The sequence below is a fragment of the Chionomys nivalis genome, chromosome 17, assembly GCF_950005125.1.
Source record: "Chionomys nivalis chromosome 17, mChiNiv1.1, whole genome shotgun sequence".
Taxonomy (NCBI): domain Eukaryota; kingdom Metazoa; phylum Chordata; class Mammalia; order Rodentia; family Cricetidae; genus Chionomys; species Chionomys nivalis.
In genome coordinates this window covers 42,257,872-42,282,814 of record NC_080102.1, presented here as the reverse complement: position 1 = coordinate 42,282,814, position 24,943 = coordinate 42,257,872, and the positions used below count along the sequence as shown (strand labels likewise).

The 24,943-nt window shown below is 39.9% G+C and overlaps 1 protein-coding gene and 1 pseudogene across 1 annotated transcript in view; one reads left to right on the top strand and one right to left on the bottom strand.

Annotated features, from left to right (window-relative positions):
• Atxn10 (ataxin 10) overlaps positions 1-24,943 on the bottom strand; it is a 144,874-nt gene that overhangs the window by 115,512 nt on the left and 4,419 nt on the right. The window contains exons 2-3 of the mRNA XM_057791921.1: positions 6,577-6,768; positions 3,545-3,627 (exon numbers count right to left, since the gene is read on the bottom strand). Coding sequence (XP_057647904.1) covers positions 3,545-3,627; positions 6,577-6,768 — 275 coding nt within the window. The remainder of the gene's footprint in view (positions 1-3,544; positions 3,628-6,576; positions 6,769-24,943) is intronic.
• On the top strand, positions 14,400-14,556 carry LOC130889234 (U2 spliceosomal RNA; annotated as a pseudogene).

The following is a 24,943-nucleotide window of genomic DNA, read 5'->3' as shown; positions in this document are numbered from 1 at the left end:
AAATCAGACCAAGGGCCATGTAGCTCTACAATTCCATTTATATGAAATATCCAGAATAAATTAATTTACAGAGACAGAACATAAAATTATGGACACCAGAGGCAGGGAGAAGGAAAGAGAGAGGAATTGCTTTCCTTATACCTTTGAGCATAAGAAAACATTTTTAATTTTGTACAGGTATTGTTTGCGCAACATTAGACTGTGCTAAATGCCACTCAACCGTTCACTTTAAAACAGATAGTTTTATGTTAAGTGAATGACTTGGGAGACATAACTAAATGATAAAATGATTGCCTAGCATGCCCAAGGCACTAAGTTTACCCAGTATTACCAGGGGGGAAAAATCAATTAGTTAAACTGATAGTATTGAAGCTATCTAAATTATAAACAACTCTTAATGTGTCCTTTAAAAGACAAGACTAAGGCTAGCAATATAGCTCAGTGGTAGAGGCTTTCCTACCATAATGGAGCCCAAAGTTCAATTCTCAGCACCACCAAAATTAAAAGAACAAAAAATTAAAAAAAAACCCACAGGGATCTATTCTCTAACGTCAATCAATGTATTCCTTCACCACATAGCTATGCTATAAAAGCATTTTCAGAATCTTCCCCTTTCTATTTTTCGTAGGTTATCCAACTCAATGAAGAAAGGATGAAACAATCATTAATCATATTTTGCACAAAAATAAAATAAGTCTTGCACAGGAGATTTGAGATAGCACAAAAAAGAAAGAGGGGAATGCAGAATCAAGGAAAGAAGCTTTATGGTGGAAAGCAAGAGAATGTACAACATGATGATAAGGATGAAGGAGGGCAGAGGAGCGCATGTGATGCTGAGAACAAATGGCATAATTTCAAGAGAAATTTTCTATGAGGGTGGGTGGGGCTAGTACCCAAGGCTTAAGGGGAGGGGCTAGCTCCCCTCTAATAGCTCCGAGTCGTAGCACTTGCCGCACAAATACACGGCTAGAAAAAATCAGTCGACAGACAGCTGATATGTTTTCCATAGACAGCTATCACTGTTTTCCAGCAATTACAAAATGGTCTGCATCTGAACAGTGGTTGAATTACAGACCTCACAGACTGATTTTTCCACGCAACACAATGAAACTTGTTACTTTCTCATTGTTTTTAAATCCTCCAACTCTGAGTACCAAGGCATCATCATAAAGCAGAGCTACAAAAAATATCTTTAAAATACTTCACAAATAAATTCTATATCCTATCAACCTCTTAAAATACTGCCACTCAGAAAAGTTTAGAGCCGAGATGTCATCTATAAACTCTTAGACAATGTAGCTAACTTTAAGAAACCATCACTTTCTGTCACACCAGGTAACTGACTTAAGATTTAAAAGATGCATACTAAATCAAATATTAAGAGCCCAAAATTATAGTAAAATGAATCTGAAATGAAATAAATGCCTTGTATTATATGAAAACAGGAGTTAAGAAATAATTGTAAATCAAATCTATTTTAAATGGTTAAACTTCCCCCTGAAGGGAAGTATTTATATTACATATAGTAAAGGTGTTGTCTATTACAACAATTACTTTAACCCATAACCTAGTATATCTAATAAGCATGGATACTTACATTAAGATTATATCAAATAATTTACATTTACTCATAATATCTCATTTCCTTAGAGAAGAAGATCATATATAAAAACTCTATATTTTTTTTTGGGGGGGGGGGTTTCGAGACAGGGTTTCTCTGTGGTTTTGGAGCCTGTCCTGGAACTAGCTCTTGTAGACCAGGCTGGTCTCGAACTCCCAGAGATCCGCCTGCCTCTGCCTCCCGAGTGCTGGGATTAAAGGCGTGTGCCACCACCGCCTGGCTAAAAACTCTATTTTTTAACTTAATGATGTGGTAAGATAATAATCTTTGTACAAAGGAGAAGCAATAACTCTACTAATACAGAAAACTCAATGTCTTCAAAATAGTCTAAGAGCTTTCCAGCCTTTCAAGCTAAGAAGCTGAGCACTGTTCTTAATCCCACATCAACAGCTGTTAAGAAGAGCTACCCTTCCCTTTCTGTCACACTAGATAATGGACTGACTAGTTTCTTAACTCCCGTTTTACATAAGGCATGTTTACATTAATGCTACCTGACACCCTATTCCCGGTGGATAGGTAAGAACTAGAGGTGGGACTCTCTTCTCATAAGCAACAAAAGGAATCATAGAGGTGAGTGATACTAGACTGCAATCTGACTTAGCAGACTTAACATATCCAGGTCTCCTCACTGGAATGTGAGTTCCTGGGGGCAGAGGTGTCTGCTCTGGTCACTGCTGGAATCACACCCATATTAGTTACTTTTATCTTCACTGCAATAAAATACCTGAAAGAAGTAACTTATGGGAGGAAGGATTTATTTTGGCTCAGGGTTTAAGATGACACAGTCCATGTGGAGGAGAAATAACAGTGACCGTTGGAGCAGTGTGGCTAGAGTAGTGGAAATCGTAACAGGATACATTGCCTGATCAATCAGGATGCAGAGATCTCAGGGAGAACTAAAGATAGACTGTAAGCTGTAAGCCCTGTCCCATATGGCGCTATATCAGCCAGTTAGACTCCATGTCCAACCTCACAACGCAGTGCCACCAGCTAAGGACCAAGTGTTCAAGCACAGGAATCTGTGAAGGGCGTTCATATTCAAACCAAAAGCAGTGTCTGTCGTACATTCTAAGTAACACACGGCAAGGTATCAGACATCCCAGGTTACTACTGCAAAGAACCACAAACTATACAGCTTCAAACAATTACCTTCTACCATTCTGGAGACTACAAGTCCATGATTAAGATGCCACTAGGGCTAATTTCTCCTGACACCTCTCTTCTTGACAATAGTCTGCAATCTGCTTCCTGTGTCTTCATATAGTGTTCACCTATGTGTTCTACTATCCTTTTCTCAAGAAGACACCAAATTTCTTCACTGTACCTTAATAACCTCCTGAAAAATCTTGTCTTCAAATAAAGTCATATTCTGGCCACTGGAGGTTAGAATTTTGCTATGGTCTGAATGTTTGTGTCCTTCTAAAATTCATATGCTGATTGTCAAATCTCCAAAGTGTTGGTAGTAAGCAATGGGGACTGTGAGGGGTAACTAGTTCTCGCAGTTAGTGCCCCTTACAAGAGTTCAAGAGTTCCTTCTGCGGCTCTACTACGTAAGGACACAGCAAGAAGGCACCTTCATTGAGTCAGAGAGCAAGCCCCTACCACATAATAAATATGCTGAAACCCTGATCCGGAGCCTCCCAGTCTTTTAGGTTGATAAATACCTGCCATTATTAATTAACTAAGCTAAAGTATTTTGCTGCAGCAGCCCAAGCAGACTAAGAGAAGCTTCAGCGTAAGAAGTTGGGAAGAGACAAGTCAACCTACAACAGGACAGAAAGGAAGTCACAGTAACTTTCCTTCACAGTAATTCTTTAACATTCCATGAAATACAGAACATGCTTCAGTGAATGACTAAACACTCAGAGCATTAGTTTTAAACATTTTTCAAGATAATAATCCATTAATTATACTGCACATTACCTGTTAGCAAAGAGTCTTGTTCCACTCGAAGTTCACGAAACAGAAGAACCAAATCAACAGCAACACCAATTGTATCCAGGTTCCTGTATTAAATTTTAAGACAAAATTAAATTAATTACATGCTTTTCTCTAATACTAAATTTCAAATGCTAATTTAATGTATACGCTGAGACTATTGATCAACAGTTCCTACAGCAGGCAGAATAACAGCTTCCAGAGATGTGCGTATCTAATTATTACCATATCTGATAAAGAGAACTTTTCAGACAAGACCAAATCAGTAACCTGAGTTAAATGGAGATCCAATATATCACTAGGCTCATTACAGAAAGAACACAAGAAAGTTGGAACTAAGAGAAAGGAGGCCATATGCCAAGAAAAATGGTAGAACTGAGAGCTGGCAAGGCAAAGAAACTGATTCTGTCACAGAAGCCTCTAGAAAGAAGTACTATCTATGCCAACCCCTTATGGACTGTCAAACTCCCAATTCATAAGATAATAAATGTATTGTATTTAAGATTTTGGTAGTATGTCACTGTAACAAAAGCAAAGTGACACAGATCTCTGACAAAGCATTGGTGGGGGCTGCTGTACAAATCCCTGAAAAAGGAAGAGACTCTGGTCAGCGGGCAAAGGCTCAAAGAACCCTAAGACACATGGACAAAAATCACAGTGCCTTAGACAGACTTCTGGTACAAACACACACATGAAGGCACAGCTGGCAACGTATGGAAGGAAATGAGAACATATTATTAGAGACTACAGGAATGGGGATCTCTGCTATGTAGTGCCAAGAGTCCTTGGACAACATCCTACAGCTGTGAGGAAAGGAAAGAAAAAAAGAAATGCCTCAAACTGCCAGTGTACTGTGATCTTCTGCCTACTGTATTTGAGAAAAGATAATTATTTTCTAGTGTTACGGGTCCCAGATAAAGAGGAACTTTGTCCCAAGATGGATCACTATACAGTTTCATATGTAACTTAGATAATCCAGAGGATTAGATGTGGGACTTCTAGCTAATGAAGCCTAGAAGGCATTCTGAACATGAGCTGACGCTATAATGGGTTTAGAATGTGGGAGACTTTAGGATAGCACAAAAACGTATTTTGAACATGAATAATGTGAATGTTTAAGATTAATGGGTAAACTAGGATAGCAAAAGAACCTAAACTCCTTATCAGTTTATTTGTTTTTAAGTGACCTTATATTGGCAAAAGACACAGTAATGATGCAATCTGTAGTTGGTCTTTGTCTTGAGCACCTGGTGCGATGTTCCTAAAACCCTTATACTTCCCTGAATGATAGGAACACCTTCTGATCACATCTGAGTTTATGCTCTAAAAGCAACTCAGACACAGCTTCAGAATGGTGTCCTTGCTGCCAGAAGACCCAACTTTCAGTCTCAGAGAGGCAAGCAAGATGAAAACTGAATTCAATACCCAAAAGCAATGATTTAAATTAACCATGTCTATATAATGAAAACTCCATTAAAAAAAATAACATTGGAATCTGGAGCCACCTGAAGGTTGATGAGCACATCAAACTGCCAGAAGGATACCAGGCATACCAGGGAGGACACAGAAACATCACCCCCTACCCTATACCTTGTCCTGTGCATATTCTTCTACCTCGATGTTCCTAGTACGTACCCTTTATAATGACCAGAAACCTCCTTTCTTGAGTTCTGTGAATTACTAAAACTGAGGGAACCCTACCATGGAACCCTCAGCTTCAAGTCCCTGCCCTCCCCCACCTGGGAAAGTACAAAAGAAACTGGCATTCTGGCCAATGTTTCCAGAACATAACATTATGTTTTAAAATACTGGTATTGGGCTAGAGATGGATCAGCAGTTAAGAGCACTTGCGGCACTTCTATAAGATCCAAGTTCAGCTCCAGAGGATCCCACTCCCCCATCTGAACTCCATGAGCACCCATAATACATATGTGGCAGATACACAGACACAAAAATAAAAAAACAAATCCTTAAAAATGTTTTAAAATTTAATTATTTTAAAAAAAATCAAAGTATTAACTATTATTAGCAAGATTATTGCCATTTCTATCCATTTTCTATAAAGAGATGGCAGGTTTGTTTTAGCACTGACGTTAAAACAACACCACCTTTTCCTCCTTTCCTTTCATCTTAAAAATCTCATTAATCATATCAAAGCCTCAGGTATAAGACTGTCTAAGCAGTCAAGGGAATCAAATGTCTTCTGGACCAGCTCAACTTCACCCATCACAACAGTGATGGAGAGGCCTTGAGGCCATGTCTAGATGCAAATCCAGGAAAGAAAGGTGAACATCCTGCTTGTGACTTCCAACTTCATTTCAAGTAAAATATTCTTAAAAAAATTAATAGTAGCTGATTCTATAAAAGTAAGAGGGAAAGCCAGGCACAGCAGTGCACACCTTTAATCCCAGCACTTGGAAGGCAGAAGCAGGTGGATCTCTGAGTTGGACACCAGCCTGGTATAGAGCAAGTTCAAGACAGACAAACCCTGTCTCAGAGAAACCCTATCCAAAAAAAAGAACAAAAAGCAAGGGTTCTAGGAGTAAAAGCTGTACAACATAAGAGCAACAGAGAGCATCCTCTGATCAGTACTTCACACTTCTCAAAAACAGACACAGCCTAAGACAGACGGAAAGGGCTCCAAGCTTGGAGTCTTAAAACAGATAATCTCAGGAACTTATGAAATATTCCTGCTCAATGTAAATACAGGCTAACTGAAACAACATTTACAGTTAAAAGAAGGCCAAAAGCTACATGTGAACTTGGGCAAGCCAAACCAAGAGATATGGAATCAATGCCAAACTCAAATCACTGTCATATGAAGTATCAAATATTTTAAGTTACAAATTACGAACAGGAAAGCTGAATAATCCCTCTTGTTAAACAAGAGAATACAAGAAATAAAGGATGTTTTCCTGTAGAGGTAAAGGTCAGTTTTGTAAAAACAACAGGTAATGTTATAAAGCCAAAACGTTAGCCAACACAGAAAAAGCACTTGGGGGGATGTGTGTCACTACCTGATAGAGTTCTGGTTCACAGAACACTCTATACACGCATTCCGAAGACATCTGAAGCATTCAGTGATTAGCTGAAGACTGGAAGCCAGGTGCTCCACTTGGGAAGAATCCCTGCAGGCCAGCTCAACAGCATGAGTAGATTTCTTTAAGATATCCAGGACTCTCTGGAAGATTGTTCTGGGTGCTGTTTCCCTGGAAAAAGATAGAGTTGTTATAACCGGGATGGGGGGTGCATAGAATATACTGACTGATTTCCAAATGTCCCATCCCCAAAACTGCTTTCCCTACTCCAGAGGCAGGGGAATCTAGGTTTGCCTAGTCCAGCTCCTTCACTATGAAACAGAAGTTATGAGCTGCAGTGCAAACTGTGTAGCTACAACGTGTGAGGCACTGCTGTTCGTCCTTACATAAGTTCTCTTGCTCCATCACTGAAATGTCTTAACACTGTCCTCTCCATTCTATGGGCAACGTAAGAGAAGGAGTTGCTTGCCCACATCACTTGGCCAATGAATGCCAGAGCCACAATTCCAATTAAAGTTCTTTGGTTCCAGTACTTGCATTCCCCAGGACAATCCAAATCCAGTACAGATGAAGTCTCTTGGTTATGGATCTGCCACTACGCACTATGGGCCTTGCACTGGGTTACGGGAAACAATATTCTAGAAGGACTATGGAGAGGACAAGAGAACACTGTCACTCTTCTCTTTAGATCCCACGAAGCCAGCAACAACCACACCAAACTTTGTACGTGAGAGGGTAGGAGAGAGGAACAGAAGTTTGTAGTGTGCCAGCTCCCATTAGGATGAGTGTCCAGCAGAAAGATGGCCTACAGCTGCATTCTCAGCACCTCAGTCGTGGCATGCTTCTCTCATGCAGAAGTACAGCCTACTATCATTTCAGGGCTCTGAGGATGAAAACAAAAAATTTTTTGGGTGTAATCTGGTACCTAAATAAAAGTCAATTTCCTCATTTCATAAATCCCCTAAAGAAACAGTAATCTGCTTTTAAAGACAGAAGAAAAACTGGGTGACACACACCTTTAATCACAGAACTTGGGAGGCAGAGGCAGGTAGGTCTCTGAATTCAACGTCAGCCTGATTTACAGAACAAGTTCCAAGACAGCCAGGGCTACACAGAAAAACTCTGTCTCGATACATAAATAAACAGACTGAAGAAAACCTGCCATGTTAGCAGTTAGATATGTTAGATATTTAAGAAACTCTTAGGGACAGTCCTGACCATCTCTGAGTGTTCTCCTCTGTCCTCAATGTAGAATGACAGGATTAAGCCATAGCACAGAAATTCCAAACTAATAACAACCTTGTGCTTCCTGGACATCATCAAAGACATTCCATAAATGTCCCTTCCTTTCCAGGATCAGGGGACAAAGCCATGGCTTCTTATGTATTATATGGTATCTTTCAGTCTTATAGACACAGAAATTCTATGTTTTCCTATGGCTGGATCTTTGATAAATCCAGAGGCAGATATACAGCTCATGTTTTATAACAGTCTGAATTCCACTTTATCTGCTTTTCTCTTCTCCCCAATTTCCTCACTTATCTCTTTCTAAGACATAAACAGAAGGCAAAACTCAGAGCCTCCCACATGCTAAGCAACTGCCAATGACCTACAACTCTAACCTCTTCCCTTATCTTTTTTAAAATTTATTTAATTTTAAGGTACCTGAAACTTGTTTCAGGAAAGAGGCAGGGTATTGATTAACTAATTAGAAACTGAGAAACACACACAATCATCTGCCTGCACCCTCGTCCCTCCAGTTAGCACTAGCTCCACGGACAGGTCATAAAACTTGCACCCAGTGTTTTAGCAACTTACTGACCAAACAAAAAAGTGAAATTCACCTGCCTCGGCAACTATAACAAGCAATCATTTATGTAACACATTTTTGCTGACGATACCGGCAGGAAAATTTTAAAAATGAACATTTACTAGCACTCCCATGATAGCATTAAGGATTAAGAATATGCTAGAGAAAATACTCAAGAGGGTGAAGCATTGGAGAATGACAAGAGTATCACAAATTTCCACGACAAAGTTAAATCTAATTACCTGTATGTGTTCTGATGCAGAGTTTCAACATTTATTATTTGGTCTTACAAAAATAAAGGGCTGCTGCACCACATTTGACGAGCCTGAAAATTCTAGGTTCAAACTTTAGTAGCACAAAAATAGTAAGAAAACAGTTCTACAACTGGAATAATCTACAATAATTTCTCTGTTCTCCTCAGGTGGCTAAGAGGTATGATTCACACCTGTGATGATGGAGCCAATCTTAATTCTTTCAGCTGGTCCTTCACAGATGCCACTGTCCACAAGGAACAGTCTTCCTTGAAGACCAGGCATCCCTCGACCTCTTACACCTGCTTTACTAAAAACTGACAACTGAAGCAGCACACGTTTTGGAATAAACTAGGGTGACAGACTGAAGAAGATAGTTATTCTCAAGAATAATGATGTTTTATAATGTATAGAACAGTTAAGTTCATTAACTAACCTACAAATATAATTCCCAGTTTTAAAAATCCATTTGTCATGGATGCACTGGGTCCTTATTATACTTTAATAGCAACAAATAAAATGGAACTGAAGACCATAAATAGCTCCTACACAGTAAGCTCACATGGAACAAATGTCAGATACAAAATAACTTGTGTTTGTAGAACGAAAAAAAAATAATTCGGGAAAGTGATCATTGTTATTTGCTGTCCCCAGGTTCTAGACCTATGGGTTCCTGAAAGCGCCATGCACTCCCAACATTCTGTACCCTTCCACCAACATACACTTGTCACACTGTCCCCACCCAGTTCTTTGCCCTCAAGAACTTGGTCTGTGGTTCTTATTCTAAGGAAACTATTCTACCACTGAGCTACACCCTCCGCCTAAACATCTCCTTTTTCAGAAATCTCTTGAAGACCATATCCCTGGTGAAACTCATCCACTACTCCAATCTGTACTCCCTGAACTCTGTACTCCTGCAAACTAGAGACAAGCTGGCTCTTGTATCCCTAGTCCACTGCACCACTAACAGATTTTCAAATTTCTACCTTAAACAACAAGGACATCTGACACAAGGAAAGTGGTTCAGGCCTGCAACCGTGTTATCCAGGGAAGTTGGTACACATGGAGGCAGTACCTTAGAAACATTATCTTAATTCTTTTTCTTCCCACTATTCTAGATGCAGAAACTAGAAAAGCAGTCACCTTGTAAGACGTGGCTCTAATGTAGGCATATGTCTTGTGATTCCTATTTAGCATATTTCATTTCTCCTTCCCCATTAGTTACTACAACAGATTAATTGTAAGGAGAGTCTATAGCTCAAACTGACTGTATTTTAAACTTCACAAAGATGGAGAATATGTCTTAAATGTTTGTTTCCCTCTACAAAAGCTGAGACAAAAAATTCCTGCAGAGTCTTATGGCAAATAGCTATGGATTCAATTAATCCTGCCTGGAATAATACGAACATGAATACTATCTATTAGATGAGGACAAAGATGTTCTTCTCAACAACAGTAAAAGCATTCACCTCTCCCCACTACTCTCCCTTCTCCACAGCCTTGAAAGAAAACTACTTGGCATTACAGTTCTGCACAGTCTGTGTTCACAGTCAGGACAATGTAATGTATCTAAATATGTAATGATTAACGACAATGAAATAGCTGGTAAAGATCAGTCAGTCGTCCCCATATTACAAACATTATTAATAATAATCGCTGTCAGTTCTACTTTAACCAAACTAACAAAAATATTCACAAAGGCTTTAAGAAGCTTAGCTACTTCATTCGCAGAAGGCAGAGTGCTTATGGAGACAATTAAACTTCAGCCGTTAGACGTTCCTATTAGATAGGAATGCATACCCCGAAGACAATGTATAAATGAAATGTTGTATTAGAGGACAAAAAAATTCCTTTGAGTTACACAAAAGGTAGAATTTCATTTCCTTCAAGTTTCAACACATTTGTTGGTCTTGGCAAGTCCTGTTTGAGTAAAATTAAAGAAAACTACCTGTGATTATATGTCACAGGTTAGACAAGCCTAATATACCATATGTACACACATTTTACAGTTAATTTATCAGTGGACCTCCTACTGAAAAGGAAACTAACTGCTAGACATTGTAACTGCAACTAAGACTATCGCACTTGTTTAAGAATTATTCTAATACCTACTACTGCATTAAAATAACTGGCTTATGTATTTAGAGTATTTTAACCACTGTTGCTAAGAAAAATAATTAAAAGCTCATAGATTTTTTTTTTCTAATTGCTGGTTGTTACATAAAACCATAAACTTTGCCTACTGATTTGGTCTGGCTGATCAAAAGCAGAAATTATATATATCAACTGCCACAAAGAGCCTAGAGCAAAATTCTGGACTCCACCTTTCCCAAAACCAAGCCTCTTCTTTGTGCATTCTACCCTCTCCTCTCCCATCCAGGCCCAGGTGGTCCCTGGCAGCCCTAACAATCCATTCTGCTGGGTCACAGAAGTTGTGTATAAAGAGCATCTCAGCAAATATTTCAGGCTCTGTCGGCCAGAACAACTTATCAATCCTGCCCTTTATCAAAGAAAGAGCCTTAGATGCCACTGAAACAAATGAACACCGTGAAGTTCAATAGAACTCTACTGTGCCAGGGCTGGAGGTAGCTTACTGGTTAAAAATGACTCCTGCTCTCGCAGAGGACTGGAGTCTTCCCAGCACCTCATCAGGCTGCTTATAACCACCTGCAACTTCAGATCTGGTGCTCCAACACCAATCTGCCTCTGAAGGCACTGGCACTCTTGGACACAGACATCCTCCCAATCATAATCCTAATTAAAAGATAAACAAATCTTTAAAAAAAAGAACAACAACAACTTCATTATAGCCAAGCGTGTGGCTTATTGTGTGCTGTAACACCAGCATCTGGGAAGCTGAGAAACGGGGATGTCAAGCTCAAGGCCATCCTGGCCTACACAGCAAGACCTTGTAACATCACAATTTAAATTTCCTATGACTTTCAGATGGCAACTACTTAAATGTACAAACCACCCTTCACTCATAGGCCATAATAAAACAGGTGGTGGGTCAGGTCTGGCAACTCCTGTCTTACTAAGATTCCTAACATACCATAGTCCTCTCCAGACCCCACAAAACCATGGTTTCCCCCTTTCCTATCATCCTCATTACAATCAGTTCTTCCTCATCAGAGCAAATGCAGCTCAAGGGCACCATGACAAACGAAAGGACAAAGCACGGAGATGGAAAACCAGCTCTATACCAGATACAAGAACCAGGAAAGGAGTCTGTGTACCAGACAACTCAGGACAGTGCTGGCATGAAAGCGGTGAAGGAGAGGGATGGTCTACTCCAAAAGTGGAGTGTGTACTTTCTGTGGCAACTGCGATCCATAGGCATACCTAAAAAGCAGTTTCAGGGAGACTTAGAACATACAGGAGACTACAACCACCAAACCTTGGAAAATTTTTCAGTCTTAGGCAGAGAAAGAATGTATGTAAGGGTCGGGAGACATGGCTCAGCAGTGAGCACACCTGCTGCCCTTGCAGAGGGCCTGAGTTCAATTCCCAGCATCTACATGGTGGCTCACAATCATCCATAACTCAAGCTCCAGGAGACCAGATACCTTCTTCTGACCTCCACTGGCATCAGGCACACATGGTACACATTCACATATAAAGGCAAAACACTCATATACATGAAATAAATAAACATAAAAGAATAAAAAGAATGTATGTAAAACATTACTAAGATGCCAGGCAATGGTGGCACACACCTTTAATCCCAGCATTTGGGAGGCAGAGGCAGGCATATCTCTGTGAGCTGAAAGCCAGCCTGATATACAGAGTTCCAGGACAGCAAGAGCTGCTACACAGAAAAATCTTTTCTCAAAAGAAAGGCGGTGGGGAGCTAGAGAGATAGCTCAGTGGTTAAGAGCACTGGCTGCTCTTCCAGAGGTCCTGAGTTCAATTCCCATCAACCACATGGTGGCTCACAACCATCTATAATGGTATCTGATGCCCTCTTCTGGCATAAAGCATACATGCAGATAAAACACTCATATACACAAAATAAATCTTTAAAAAAAAAAAGAACAAAAGCACAAGGATATATATGCGTGAAAGATATATATGCGTGAAATGGCTATGAAACCCACTTGGTACATTAACCAAAAATAAGTAAATAATGAAAAATAAAAAGAAAAGAAAGAAAGACAGCACTTGGGAGGCAGAGGCAGGCGAATCTCTGTGAGTTCGAGACCAGCCTGGTCTACAAGAGCTAGTTCCAGGACAGGCTCCAAAACCACAGAGAAACCCTGTCTCGAAAAACCAAAAAAAAAAGAAAGAAAGAAAGAAAGAAAGAAAGAAAGAAAGAAAGAAAGAAAGAAAGAAAGAACTGATCATAGGAACAGAAACAAAAGATATTGCAAGGCCAGCTAGGTAGGCAGAAATCAGATTTTGATTGTTTCTCCCATGCTGGGACCCAAGGCCTTGTACATGATAGGTAATAAAAACCTAACCAAAGTGAAAGACCTCCACAATGAAAACTTCAAAGCATTAAAAAAGAAAACCAAAGGTACTCAAATCTTGGAAAGACCTTCCATGTTCCTGCATGGGTAGAATTAACATGAAGAAAATTACTATACTACCAAAATTAATCTATATATATTCAATGCAATACCCATCAGAGAAAACAATCCAATAATCTTTATGGAACTATAAAAGTCCAAAATAGCCCAAAAAAATCTAAGGAAAGAAGACAGCTAGAGATATTACAATTCCTAATCTCAAATTATACTACAGAGCTATAGTAACAGAACAGGGGACCTGGAAAGAAACAGAAAAAAAGCAATAGACACCTTATTTTCACAAAGGTGGCAAAAACATACAGTGGAAAAACTAGCTATTCAACAAACAGCACTGACAAAACTGGATATCCACCTGTGGAAGAAAAAAAATTGATAATATCTTTTACCCTATACAAAAGTCAACTGGAAATAGATCAAATATCTTATTTAAAAACCTAAAACACTGAAACTACAAGAGGAAAACAGAATGAATGCTCAGCAAGAATGTTCTCAAACAAATGAACAACAACAATCCCCAATAGCACAGTAACTAGTTCCAAGAATTTACAAATGGGATTCCATAAATAAAAGCTTCTACACAGCAATAACATAAATAAATAAAAATAAATAAAACTATTGGCAAAGCAAACAAAGAGCCCACAGAATGGGAAAACATTTTTATGAGCTAACATGAGAAGGGAATAACATTCAGAATTTACAAAGAACTACAAAAATTAAATCCCAAGAAAACAAAACTGCCAATCAACAATCAGGCTAATAAAATAACAGACACGCTCAAAAGAAAAAGTCAAACAGCCGATAACTATTCTTAAAGAGGTTCAACATCCCTCTTCATCAGGAAAATGAAAATTAAAAGCACTCTGAGATAACTCACTCCAGTCAAAATGGCTATTATCAAGAAATCTGACAAACGTGAGAGTGGATATGGGGAAAAAAGAACTATTATTCACTGCTGTGGGAGTGTAAATTAATATAGCCAATACAAAAATAAGTTTGGGCATTACTCAAAAAGACAGCACTACCATATGACCCAGTTACACCATTCCTGAGCTCAACGAATCTGAAAAGTGCCATACCCCACCAATGACACTTGCACATCCATGTTTACTGTGGCTCTATTCATAATAAAAGCCCATCCAAGGAAAGGATAAGAAAAATATGGTACATATTTGTAGTACTATTCATCAGTAAATAAAATAAACTTTAAAAATCACTGTTTCTTGGCCTTTTGGCTAGGACCCAGTATAGTATATAACTGAGGACAATATATTAAACAGATGTTTGGAATAGGGAGATGAAATAAAAGCTTTCTCCATCCACTGTACACACTGATGGGCATTGTATTACCTCTGAGAATAGGGAACCCCCTTCAGGAGGCATTAAAATTCTTGAACTGATAAAAAAAAAAAATGGTGGGTTTGCAATTATATATATAACTAACATTCTCTACTTACTGTGTTAGAAAAAAAAACACACCTGACTATAAAAAAAAAAACAAATAAAACTGAAATTTTCAAAAAAAATTAATGGACCTCATAAGTTTAATATTAAATGAGATGACCCAAACTCAGAAAGGAACAACTACATGTTCTCTCTCATATACAGATCCTAGCCTAAAATGTACATGTGTAGATATCCAAACAGTATAAATTGGGGAAGTCTAAAAGTTTAGCAGCAGATCTAACGAGGTTAATAATAGGGATGAAGAAGGCTGGAGTACATTAGCCAGTAGTGTTAACACACAGAGGGAGACAGATCTATCAAAGTTTGAAGCCAGCCTGGTTTGCATCATGGATTCCAAGTCAATCAGGGCTACAGAGTGAGAACCTATCTCCAAAATAAAACATCATGAACAAAGATATAAAGTTTATTCTTTTGAGTTTCAACTCTAACACAATTGTGGTAGATAATGTGACTTCAGTTTTCTATGTACTGAAGTAGCAAGAACCACCTTTGCACTCCAAAAGAAGACATGTGTCAGTGCTCTGAGGCAGTGACTGTGAAAGCTGTGCGTTCTTTAGAATTCCATTGGCCAGTGCAGCAGGAACAAGACACACTCAGTCACTGAATACATTTATTGAATTGACCCGTTCAGAAAAAGTGATTTAAAAAAAAATTATTATAAGGGGTGGGGGTTTGTAACCTGAATTTTTTTCTTTCTTGCTTGCTTAAAACTATATCAAATCACTCCATTATAATTATTTAATATGCAAGTTATATTGCTATACTTAAAGAATAGGTTTTAGTTGTTTTGTTTTTTTGTTTTTTTTTTTAAGGAAGGGTTGGGCAGTTGTGGTGCACACCCTTAATCTCAGCACTCCGGAGGCAGAGGCAGGTGTATCTCTGTAAATTCAAGGCCAGCTTGCTCTATAGAGTGAGTTCCAGAAAAGCTCCAAAGCTGCAGACAGAAACCCCGTCTCAAAAACCAACAAGAAAAAAATAGGATAGATCTGAGAGTTGATGTTTATGTTAATAAACTTTAACCATTTCACATTACATGGATACCAACACATCACAGTGTACCCCAAAAATGCATACAATTATGACTTATCAAAAACTGAAGGCCAATCAGCATTGTTACATGGCAATCATCAATTTAAAAAGACTATTAAGCTAAGAATGACTATTTTTCTCTCTAGCCTCATTCAGTTATTTGGGTGACAATACAAACAAGTGGAATTTAATTCCATGGATGTAAGGAAAAGCATAGATCAATAAACCCAAACAGAACTAAAGAGAAATGTGAAATTAGAAAGGCAATGAAGCACAAAGAGTGAGGGATAGATAGGAAACAGAATCAATAGGCAGGTTAGAGTAGGGTCCTAGAGAAAAGACAAGTCAAGTAGTCAGAAGTGGGGCTACTGAAACTGAGCACGAAGAAAGGAGCTGGATTAAAAATAAGGTCCAGATAAGGTGAAACACGTGGCAACGTGAAAGAGAGAAGACTTGGGAGTTGAGTTCACTGACAGTCAAGGGAATGCGGTTGAGCAATGAAAGGATTGCCCATGCAAACACTGAAATGACCAAGATTTAAGACAATTAAAGCAATACACAGTTTACTGTATGCTAAAACTATACTTTTCAAGAATAGAATGGGGTGGCCACAGATATTTAAATTGCAATACTGATTCAACAAGCATACTGTCATAGCATGGACAAAAAGTTGAAGGGACCCAGGCAAGGTGGCGCAAGTCTGTAATCCCAGCATTTAGGAGCTAAGGCAGAAGGGCTGAGCTAAAGGACAGCAAGGACTACACAACCAAGATCATGTCACAAAAACAAACAAAAGGGCTGAAGAAACAACTCAATAGTTACCAGTGTTGGCTGGTCTTACAGAGGATGGGAGCACTATAGGCAGCTCACAACTGCATGTAACCCTAGCTCATCTTCTGGCCTCCATGGACACAACACCTACAAGTACATACACAGACACCATATAATATATACATGCATACGATATATATATATATATATCATATGCGTGTATACATACACACACACAAAAAAAAAATAAAAGTCAGATGGAGAGACTGATAACAAGAATGGTGGAGAGAAGTCTGACACCACCGGCGACAATCAAGGGGAGTACCTAGCCCTTCTTGAGCTACAAAATGCAGTAGACAGAAAACACCTCCCATTGTTGAAAGCCTCTGGGAAAGGCTTGTCCTTAGAAGCTGAGTAGCACTTCTAACAAAATGTTTACTGAAATGTTATTTTTGAATGGCACTAAGTTCACAGGTCAACCTGGGAAAAATATGTTCTTTGTTGTTGCTGTTTCAATAATATATTTATATTTCATCATGTAAGTCTTCTTTAATGTCATTTGATATAATTTCTATTCTCTATGGTGATCATGATCATGATAATGGTGACCAGGACAGAGACAGTAGCTAACGTTTAAATTGTTCTTATTATAAGCTAGTCATTATTCTAGGTGTTGTACACATTAACTTCTAGGTGGCAACAATAGGGAAATACCGCTCACAGATTAATTACAGCTTATTTAGTCTTATGGCCTAACTTAGAACCTGGTTCAACTGAATAACAATCCCAGGGTTCCTTTGCTTTTCAGTATCCACATTCACAGATCCCTGACCAAGCCCTTGAGTCAGTGACCACTACAAAAGACCGGAAGGATGAAAGAACTAAAATGCCCTTCTCGGGGTTCTGAGAGTCACAATCATACACCCTTATTTGTTTTGATTTGCTGACTCAAATTCTTTCCTGACTACTTCATCCACTTGAGAAAACTGCATATGAGAGGTGGCCTCACGTTGAGCACTTCTGTACTTTGAAGCTGAGTCAGACACCTTACCAAATAGTTGCATGTGTATTCCAGCTCATGGCATAGGTAAAAATAAAGGAGACTGCCATCACATAATTCTTTTTATGGAGGAACTTGATGTTCTCCCAAACAACTGAACTGAATCATGGCTGAGTCAAAAAGCCATATGGCATCTAAGCTGATGACGTGTCTGCGTTTTTGTTGGGGGGAGGTGTTGTTTTTGTTCTTCTAGATCACTCAAAGACTTGCTGGCCACAGGCTCAGTAATGTTTAGGGTAAATCCAAGTGTATGAGTGTACACACACAGATTTCTATTTTACTCCTGTGGTATGCTACCCTCTGAAAGGCTTAATTATTTGCTTTCTTCATGAAAGTTAGTCAATATATTTATGCAAGCAACTCAGAATCACAAGTCATTCTTTATCTCTTGAAATCAGTTATCTGTCATAACTGATATTTCCTATATATTCCTAACTAGTATCTTCTGTGCTTTTATTTTACATATAATGGTTCAAGAAAATCATAAAAATACCATCAAATACCCATTATGTGCTAGATGTGAATGAAAGAATTAAGAATACAGAGTTAAATAGGAAACCTGTCTCTGAGGGAATGGCAGGTAATTAAGTGCCTTTAATACTCTGTGATGGTCTTGAAAAGAGGCAAAATTACAGGACACAGGCCTAGAGACTGAAAAGACTTCTAATATTATCATTATATCTGTGCCACTATAACCAAATACCTAACAAAAACAACCTATAAGAGGTAGGATTTAGTTTGGCTCACAACTTCAGAGCGTATGTATACTCAGCCCATGGTCACCTGGCCCTATAAGCTTAAGGGGAACATCCTGTTGGCAGAAGCATGCAGCAGAGAAGAATCTCATGGCAGACTGGAAGCAAAGAAAAGGAAACACATGCGAGGACCAAAGCATAACATAGCAGCAGTTCTCAATCTGTGGGGCACGACCCCTTTGGCAAACCTCTACCTCCAAAAATACTTACAATTCATAAGAATAGCCAGGCGGTGGTGGTGCACACTTTCAATCCCAGCACTCGGAAGGCAGAGGCAGGCAAATTTCTGTGCCTTTGAGGCCAGCCTGGTCTACAGAGCAAGTTCCAGGACAGACTCCAAAGCTACAAAGAGAAACCCTGTCTTCCAGAACAGCTTCCAAAGCTACAAAGAAAAACCCTGTCTCGAAAAACAGAAACAAAACAAAGAAAACAATTCATAAGAGTAGCAAATTTTTGTTGTTGTTGTTGTTTTGTTTTTTGTTTTTCAAGACAGGGTTTCTCTATAGCTTTGGAGCCTGTCCATGGAACTAGCTCTTGCAGACCAGGCTGGCCTTGAACTCACAGAGATCCGCCTGCCTCTGCCCAGCAAGAGTAGCAAATTTACAATTATAAAGTAGCAACAAATTTTTTTTTTTTTATTTTAACCATAACCATAACATGAGGCACCACTATATTAAAGGGTTGCAACCTTAGGAAAGTTGAGGAACACTGCTCTAGGGTCATACCCAGCGACCCACTTCTCCCAACTAGAGCCCACCTCCTACCTTTTACCACCTCTCAACAAAACAACCAGACGGTAAACTCATCAAGTGAATAATCCACTGATCAAAACGGTCAGGATCCAATCAATTCCCAAAAACCCACCAGCTAGCAATCAAGTCCTTAACACATGACTAGTGACAGTCATTTCATACTCAAACAATAACAAAATGAAAATTGAAATGGTAAATTATGAAGGAAAGCCAGGCAATGGTGGTGCACGCCTTTAATCCCAGCACTTGGGAGGCAGAGGCAGGCAGATCTCTCTGAGTTCGAGGCCAGCCTGGTCTACAGACCGAGTTCCAAGACAGGCTCCAAAACTACACAGAGAATCCCTGTCTCAAAAAACAAAACAAAACAAAAAAACAAAAAGAAAGAAAATTAGAAGTATGTATGTACACAGAAATAAAAAAGGTTTATGGCATTTATAAATGTAATGTCACAACACTTGTGCTATTTCTGTTAGTATTGGAAGCAAGCCAAATATAGTTCATTTTACTGTATAAACTATAGTTGCCCCACAAAACTTGGCAAATTTCCTTAATCTTCATTGTCACATTTAATGGATCTGGAATCATTCTAGGAGACACACGTCTAGGCATGTCTATGAAAGCATCTCTGGAGAGTTCACTGAGGAAGACATGGTGCTCAAATGGCAGAAGAGGAAAAAAGAGAGAAGTCCAGAAAGCACCAGCATTACCCCCACCCCTGACCCCAATTCCTCACTACAGTGTGAGCAGTGCTTCACAGGTGTGGTTGTTTGAATGTAACTGGCCCCCACAAACTCATAGGAGTGGTACTATTAGGAGGTGTGGCTTTGTTGGAGTAGGTGTGGCCTTGTTGGAGGAAGTGTGTCACTGTGGGGGTGGGCTTTGAGGTTTCCTATGCTCAAGCTATGCTCAGTGTCAGTCCACTTTCTGTTGCCTTCAAATCAAGATGTAGAATTCTCCGTTCCTTCTCCAGCATCATGTCTGCCTGCACTCCGCCATGCTTCCCATCAAGATGATAATAGACTGAACCTCTGAACTACAAGCACTCTGTTAAATATTTTCCTTTTTAGGAGTTGCAGTGGTCATGGTGTCTCTCCACAGCAATAGAAACTCTAAGACAACAGGTCCAACCATTATGCCTTCATGCAATGACGAACTACAGTGAGTCAAAATCTTAGGTTGCTTTGTGTCAGGCATTTGGCCACAGCAATGAGAAAAGCAACAATATAGATAGTTAAACACATGAACAAATAACACGGCACCCTGAACAGCTTTTTATGGTTAAAAATACTTGTTCTTGACTAGTACTGTTAAGTACAAGTGATTTTTTTTTTCCTCAATGGCGTCAACTGGTTTATCTTCAATGTTCTATTCAATTCAATGTTCACTGAGTATCAAAACAATCTAGGTACCCTGCCAGGAGATGCTCCAAATATAATGGTTCCTGCCCTCGAAAAGAGTGCTATCCAGTAGGGAAAGACTGGTAGAGAAAGAGTATTCTATTATAATGAGCTAGCAAGATGGCCTGGTAAATAAAGTAACAAACCTGAAAACCTGAGTTCAATTCCCATGGCCTCCAAGGTGGAAAGAACTCAAACATGCCCACTCTAATAAAAATGTAAAGAGAAAAAGGGGCATTCCATTTTGAAATGAAGAGATAGTGAGAAAAATTCACACTTTAACACCTCCCTCTTTCTAAGCAATTCAGTATGTTCAGTTATAAAAATTAAAAATGTAGAGCCTAACTATAAATAAGATGTATACCTTCATACACAGCAACTCAATGGGAACACTCCATTACAGTCAAGTCTGAAACTAAAAAAGCCAACAAATCCACAAAGCAGAATCCTGTGAACCAATCCTGACTGGATGACAGGGGTAAATGTTCCCTGCACTTTGTGGTGCGTGTGGTTCAGAGCCAGGTCGGGACTCTGCAAGGAGGGTAAAAAGCCCTGCAAACACTGTAGCCACATGCAGGCTACATGGAAAGCCGTGTCCAGTACGAAGCACAGAGCGCTTCACAGAAAGGGCCTGGTCAAAGATGCTGGCTGCCCAGGAACTATACACATAGATCTCTAATACTATTACAATCTAAATCATCAACAAAATACCAGGTTTTAAGTCAAGATCACTGGCATCAGGTACAAGAAAATGTAAAACCTTCCCAGAGGGTGTAGTGAGCACAGAAAGAAGGAGACTTGGAAAAAAAGTTGTTACTCAAGGTAAAGGTTCACAGAGAAAAGTAGCAACAAGAAAAACTGGTTGCTGCCCTCACTACTCCCAGTGACCCACTGACAGATTGTGTCCTTACACTTAACCCTAGGCTGTATTGAACTAAGTCCTAGGCCCAAAAGAACACATCAATCTGACAAAATGGTTCAGAGGGTGGTAGCGCTTACAGCCAAGCCTGACCATCTTAGCTTGATTCCTGAGACTTGCACAGTAGGAGGAGAAAATACAGGTCATACGGTTTACACACACACACAATCAACAAAAATGTACCTTCAAAAAAGAAAACTTCCAGTAGGTAGTGTAAAAGGGGCTCGGCAATTTTCCCTCCAGAGAACTACTGTGTGCTCTCAGGCAGGGGGCTAGAGGGCAAAGACTGCAGTTACTACAACACAGACAGCATCAGCTCTGCACACCCTGAAGTCATAGCTTCTTCAACAAGATGAAGGAAGGATCTAGAACTCTGGGGCTCACTGGGACATTTAGTACTTCCGTGACTAGTGATTCCATGAAAAAGCAACTGTCACACCCTGAGAATAACAAGGGGAAGGTTGTTGTAAACAACAGGGCTCATCCACACTGCAGGTTAAACCCAGGGAATATCCAGTATGGTGGGTAGAGAATGATGAACCTTACCCTATGAAAGCCTCTGCAGCTGGACTATAGCCTGCTAAAAGTCTTAGATTCCACAGGTTGCTACCTTGAAGACTGACAGGGTGGGCAGATTCAGACCAGAGAAAATCTAAGCAGAAGAGCAGATTGTAACTCATGCTAAGACTCAGGCCATACCTGGCCCAGCCAGCCAATGACATCAGGATCACTTTTCAACCAAAGAACAACAAGCTAATCAACTACTTAAGCCATGCATCTTCAGGATATGCTGAAGCTACAGTGCACGTGCTCCTGGGGAATGAGCCTCAGCTGTTCACAGCAGTATCAGCCCCACAAGGCATTCTTACATTAGCTGGCTTATTTTTTTCCCCTAGATTTTCGTTCATTCATTTATCAGTCAGCTCAGCTCAGGCTCTGGAAACATAAAGCACTGTCTGGCACAGAGAGTACATTCATGAAGCAAAACCCCCAAGCACCAGATTGGTAGCAGTATTAACAAATAATACCCAACCCTTCTACTTTTCTTACAGCAAATTTTACTATTTAATTTTTAATATTTTTTATTTGTGTACAGACTAATGAGTAGCCAGGCGGTAATGGCACCTGCCTTCAAATCCCAGCACTTGAGAGGCAGAAGCAGGTGAATCTCTGTGAGTTCAAGGCCAGCCTGCTCTACAAAGGGAGTTCCAGTTCTGGCCAGCTCATAGCTACTGAGAAACTCTGTCTTGAAAAGAAAGAAAGAAAAGAAAAGAGAAGGGAAGGGAAGGGAAGGGAAGGGAAAGGGAAAGGGAAAGGGAAAGGGAAAGGGAAAGGGAAAGGGAAAGGGAAAGGGAAAGGAAAGGAAAGGAAAGGAAAGGAAAGGAAAGGAAAGGAAAGGAAAGGAAAGGAAAGGAAAGGACCCTAAAACTAATGAGTATGTGGGTGAGCAAGCAGGTACCTTTGTGCCATGGCGCACATGTGGAGGTCTATGCTGGCTACTCTTTTAAGTCAACTTGACACAAGCTAGTCATTTTGTCCAGAGGTGGAACCTCAGTTGAGAAAATGCCAACCAGACTGGCCTGTGGGCAAGCTTGTGGTACATTTTGTTGACTGATGATAAATGTGGGAGGCCTATCCCACAGAGACTGCAACCCACGGGTGGGTGGTCCTGAATAGTATAAGATGCAGGCTGAGCAAGCCACAAGGAGCAAGCCAGTAAGGAGCACTCTTCCATGGCCTCTAGTTCAACTTCTGCCTTGAGTTTCTGCCCTGACTTCCCTTCATGGCAGACTGATTGAAACCCTTTCCTACCCAAGTTGCTTTCGGCCACAGTGTTTATCAAACAACAGAAAACTAAGATAAAGTCAAATGATGACTTTTAGGAGTAGTTCCCTTTCCACCTCAGTTTTGAGTCATAAAATCTTTCATTTCTGTGGTGTTGCTAATTGGCCCACAAGCGTTTTATCGATTCTCCTGTCTCTGCCTTCCCATCCTGCCATAGGTGTCCTGGAGTACCACAATTATGAACACACATCCAGTTTTGACCTGGATTCTGAGGATCAGGTCATCAGACTAGCATGGCAACTGCTTTTACCCACTGAGCCACCTCCCCCCCCCTAAAAAAAAGTTTACTGTTTACATGTTTTCCCCACCAGTTGTGAGTAGAAAAGGCCAGTGAGACTTGCTCAAAGTCCTTCAGCCATGCTCAAATGAGTCTGGGGGGGGGGGCGCGGCAGTGGACTACTGATAAAACAGCATATGTATAGACAGAAAGCTGCAATACAACCCATATGGCACACTCTTTCCCTGCTAATCCCAACCTCCTTTGACAGCCATTGTTCAGATGTGCATTATCACTGAGTAACATGGACTAGTGTATCAGCTGGTAACAGTATATGCTTTGTAACAGGCTCTCTCCAGTGGTTCTGGAATCCTTCCATGTTGTTGTGTGTCAGGAATTCATTTCTTTACACTGCAAAAGTATGTTTCCCAAAGAAGTAACATTTTTTTGTAATCCCAACAACATGAGTTCCTGTTGTTCCACAATCTCACAAAATGTTGATGCTGCCATTTTAAATTTAGCCACATTAATCAGCACAGCTTGTACTCTTCGAAGAGGTTACAATTGGTTGGCTTTTTTGTCTAATTTTTTATGTGGATGAATATTTTGCCCGCAAGTTTGTGTATACACTCATGCCTGGCCCAAGGAGGCCAGAAGAAAGCCTTGGATCCATTGGAACTGGAGTTATAGACAGTTGTGAACAGTCCCGTGAGTGCTGGAAACTGAACCCTGGTCCTCTGGAATAACAGCAAGTGCTCTTAACCACTGAGCCATCTCTCCGGCCACAGTCTTGTTCTACATCCCAGGCTGGTCTAGAACTCACTTGTTGCCCAGGCTGGCTTCATAATGGCAATCTCTTCCAAGATTATAGAAACACATCACCACATCTGTATCTATGGATTTTTATTATGGTCTTATCTATTTACAGGAGCTATTTTAAGATACAGATCACACAGCATATAATTCACCCATTGAAGTCTCCAACCACATACAGGTAATATACATATTACAATGTTAATTTCTTAAATTGTGGTAAAATAACTGTAAGATGAAATTTGTCATGTTGGCTACTTTTAAGCCTACAATATTTCATTCACAACTCAACAGCCATCACTACTACCTCTCTCTCTCTCTCTCTCTCTCTCTCTCTCTCTCTCTCTCTCTCTCTCTCTCTCGTTTGTGAGGCAGGGTATCTCTGTAGCTTTGTAGCCTGTCCTGGAACTAGCTCTTGCAGACCAGGCTGGCCTCGAACTCAAAGAGATCTGCCTGCCTCTGCCTCCTGAGTGCTGGGATTAAAGGCATGAGGCATGCACCACCACCGCCCAGCTATTACCTATTTCTAAAACTGAAATATCTAAACTTGAAATTCTTAATCATTAATAGTAACTTTCTATTCCTTGCTGCCCAAAACCTGATAGCCTCTAACTTCACTTCCCTATGAACTTGCCCTATGGTCCATAAATGAAATCATATATTTATCTTTTTGCAGTTCCTTTAATTTCTTAGTGATAATCTACGCTTAGCTTTTTTAGGAACCATCAAATTGG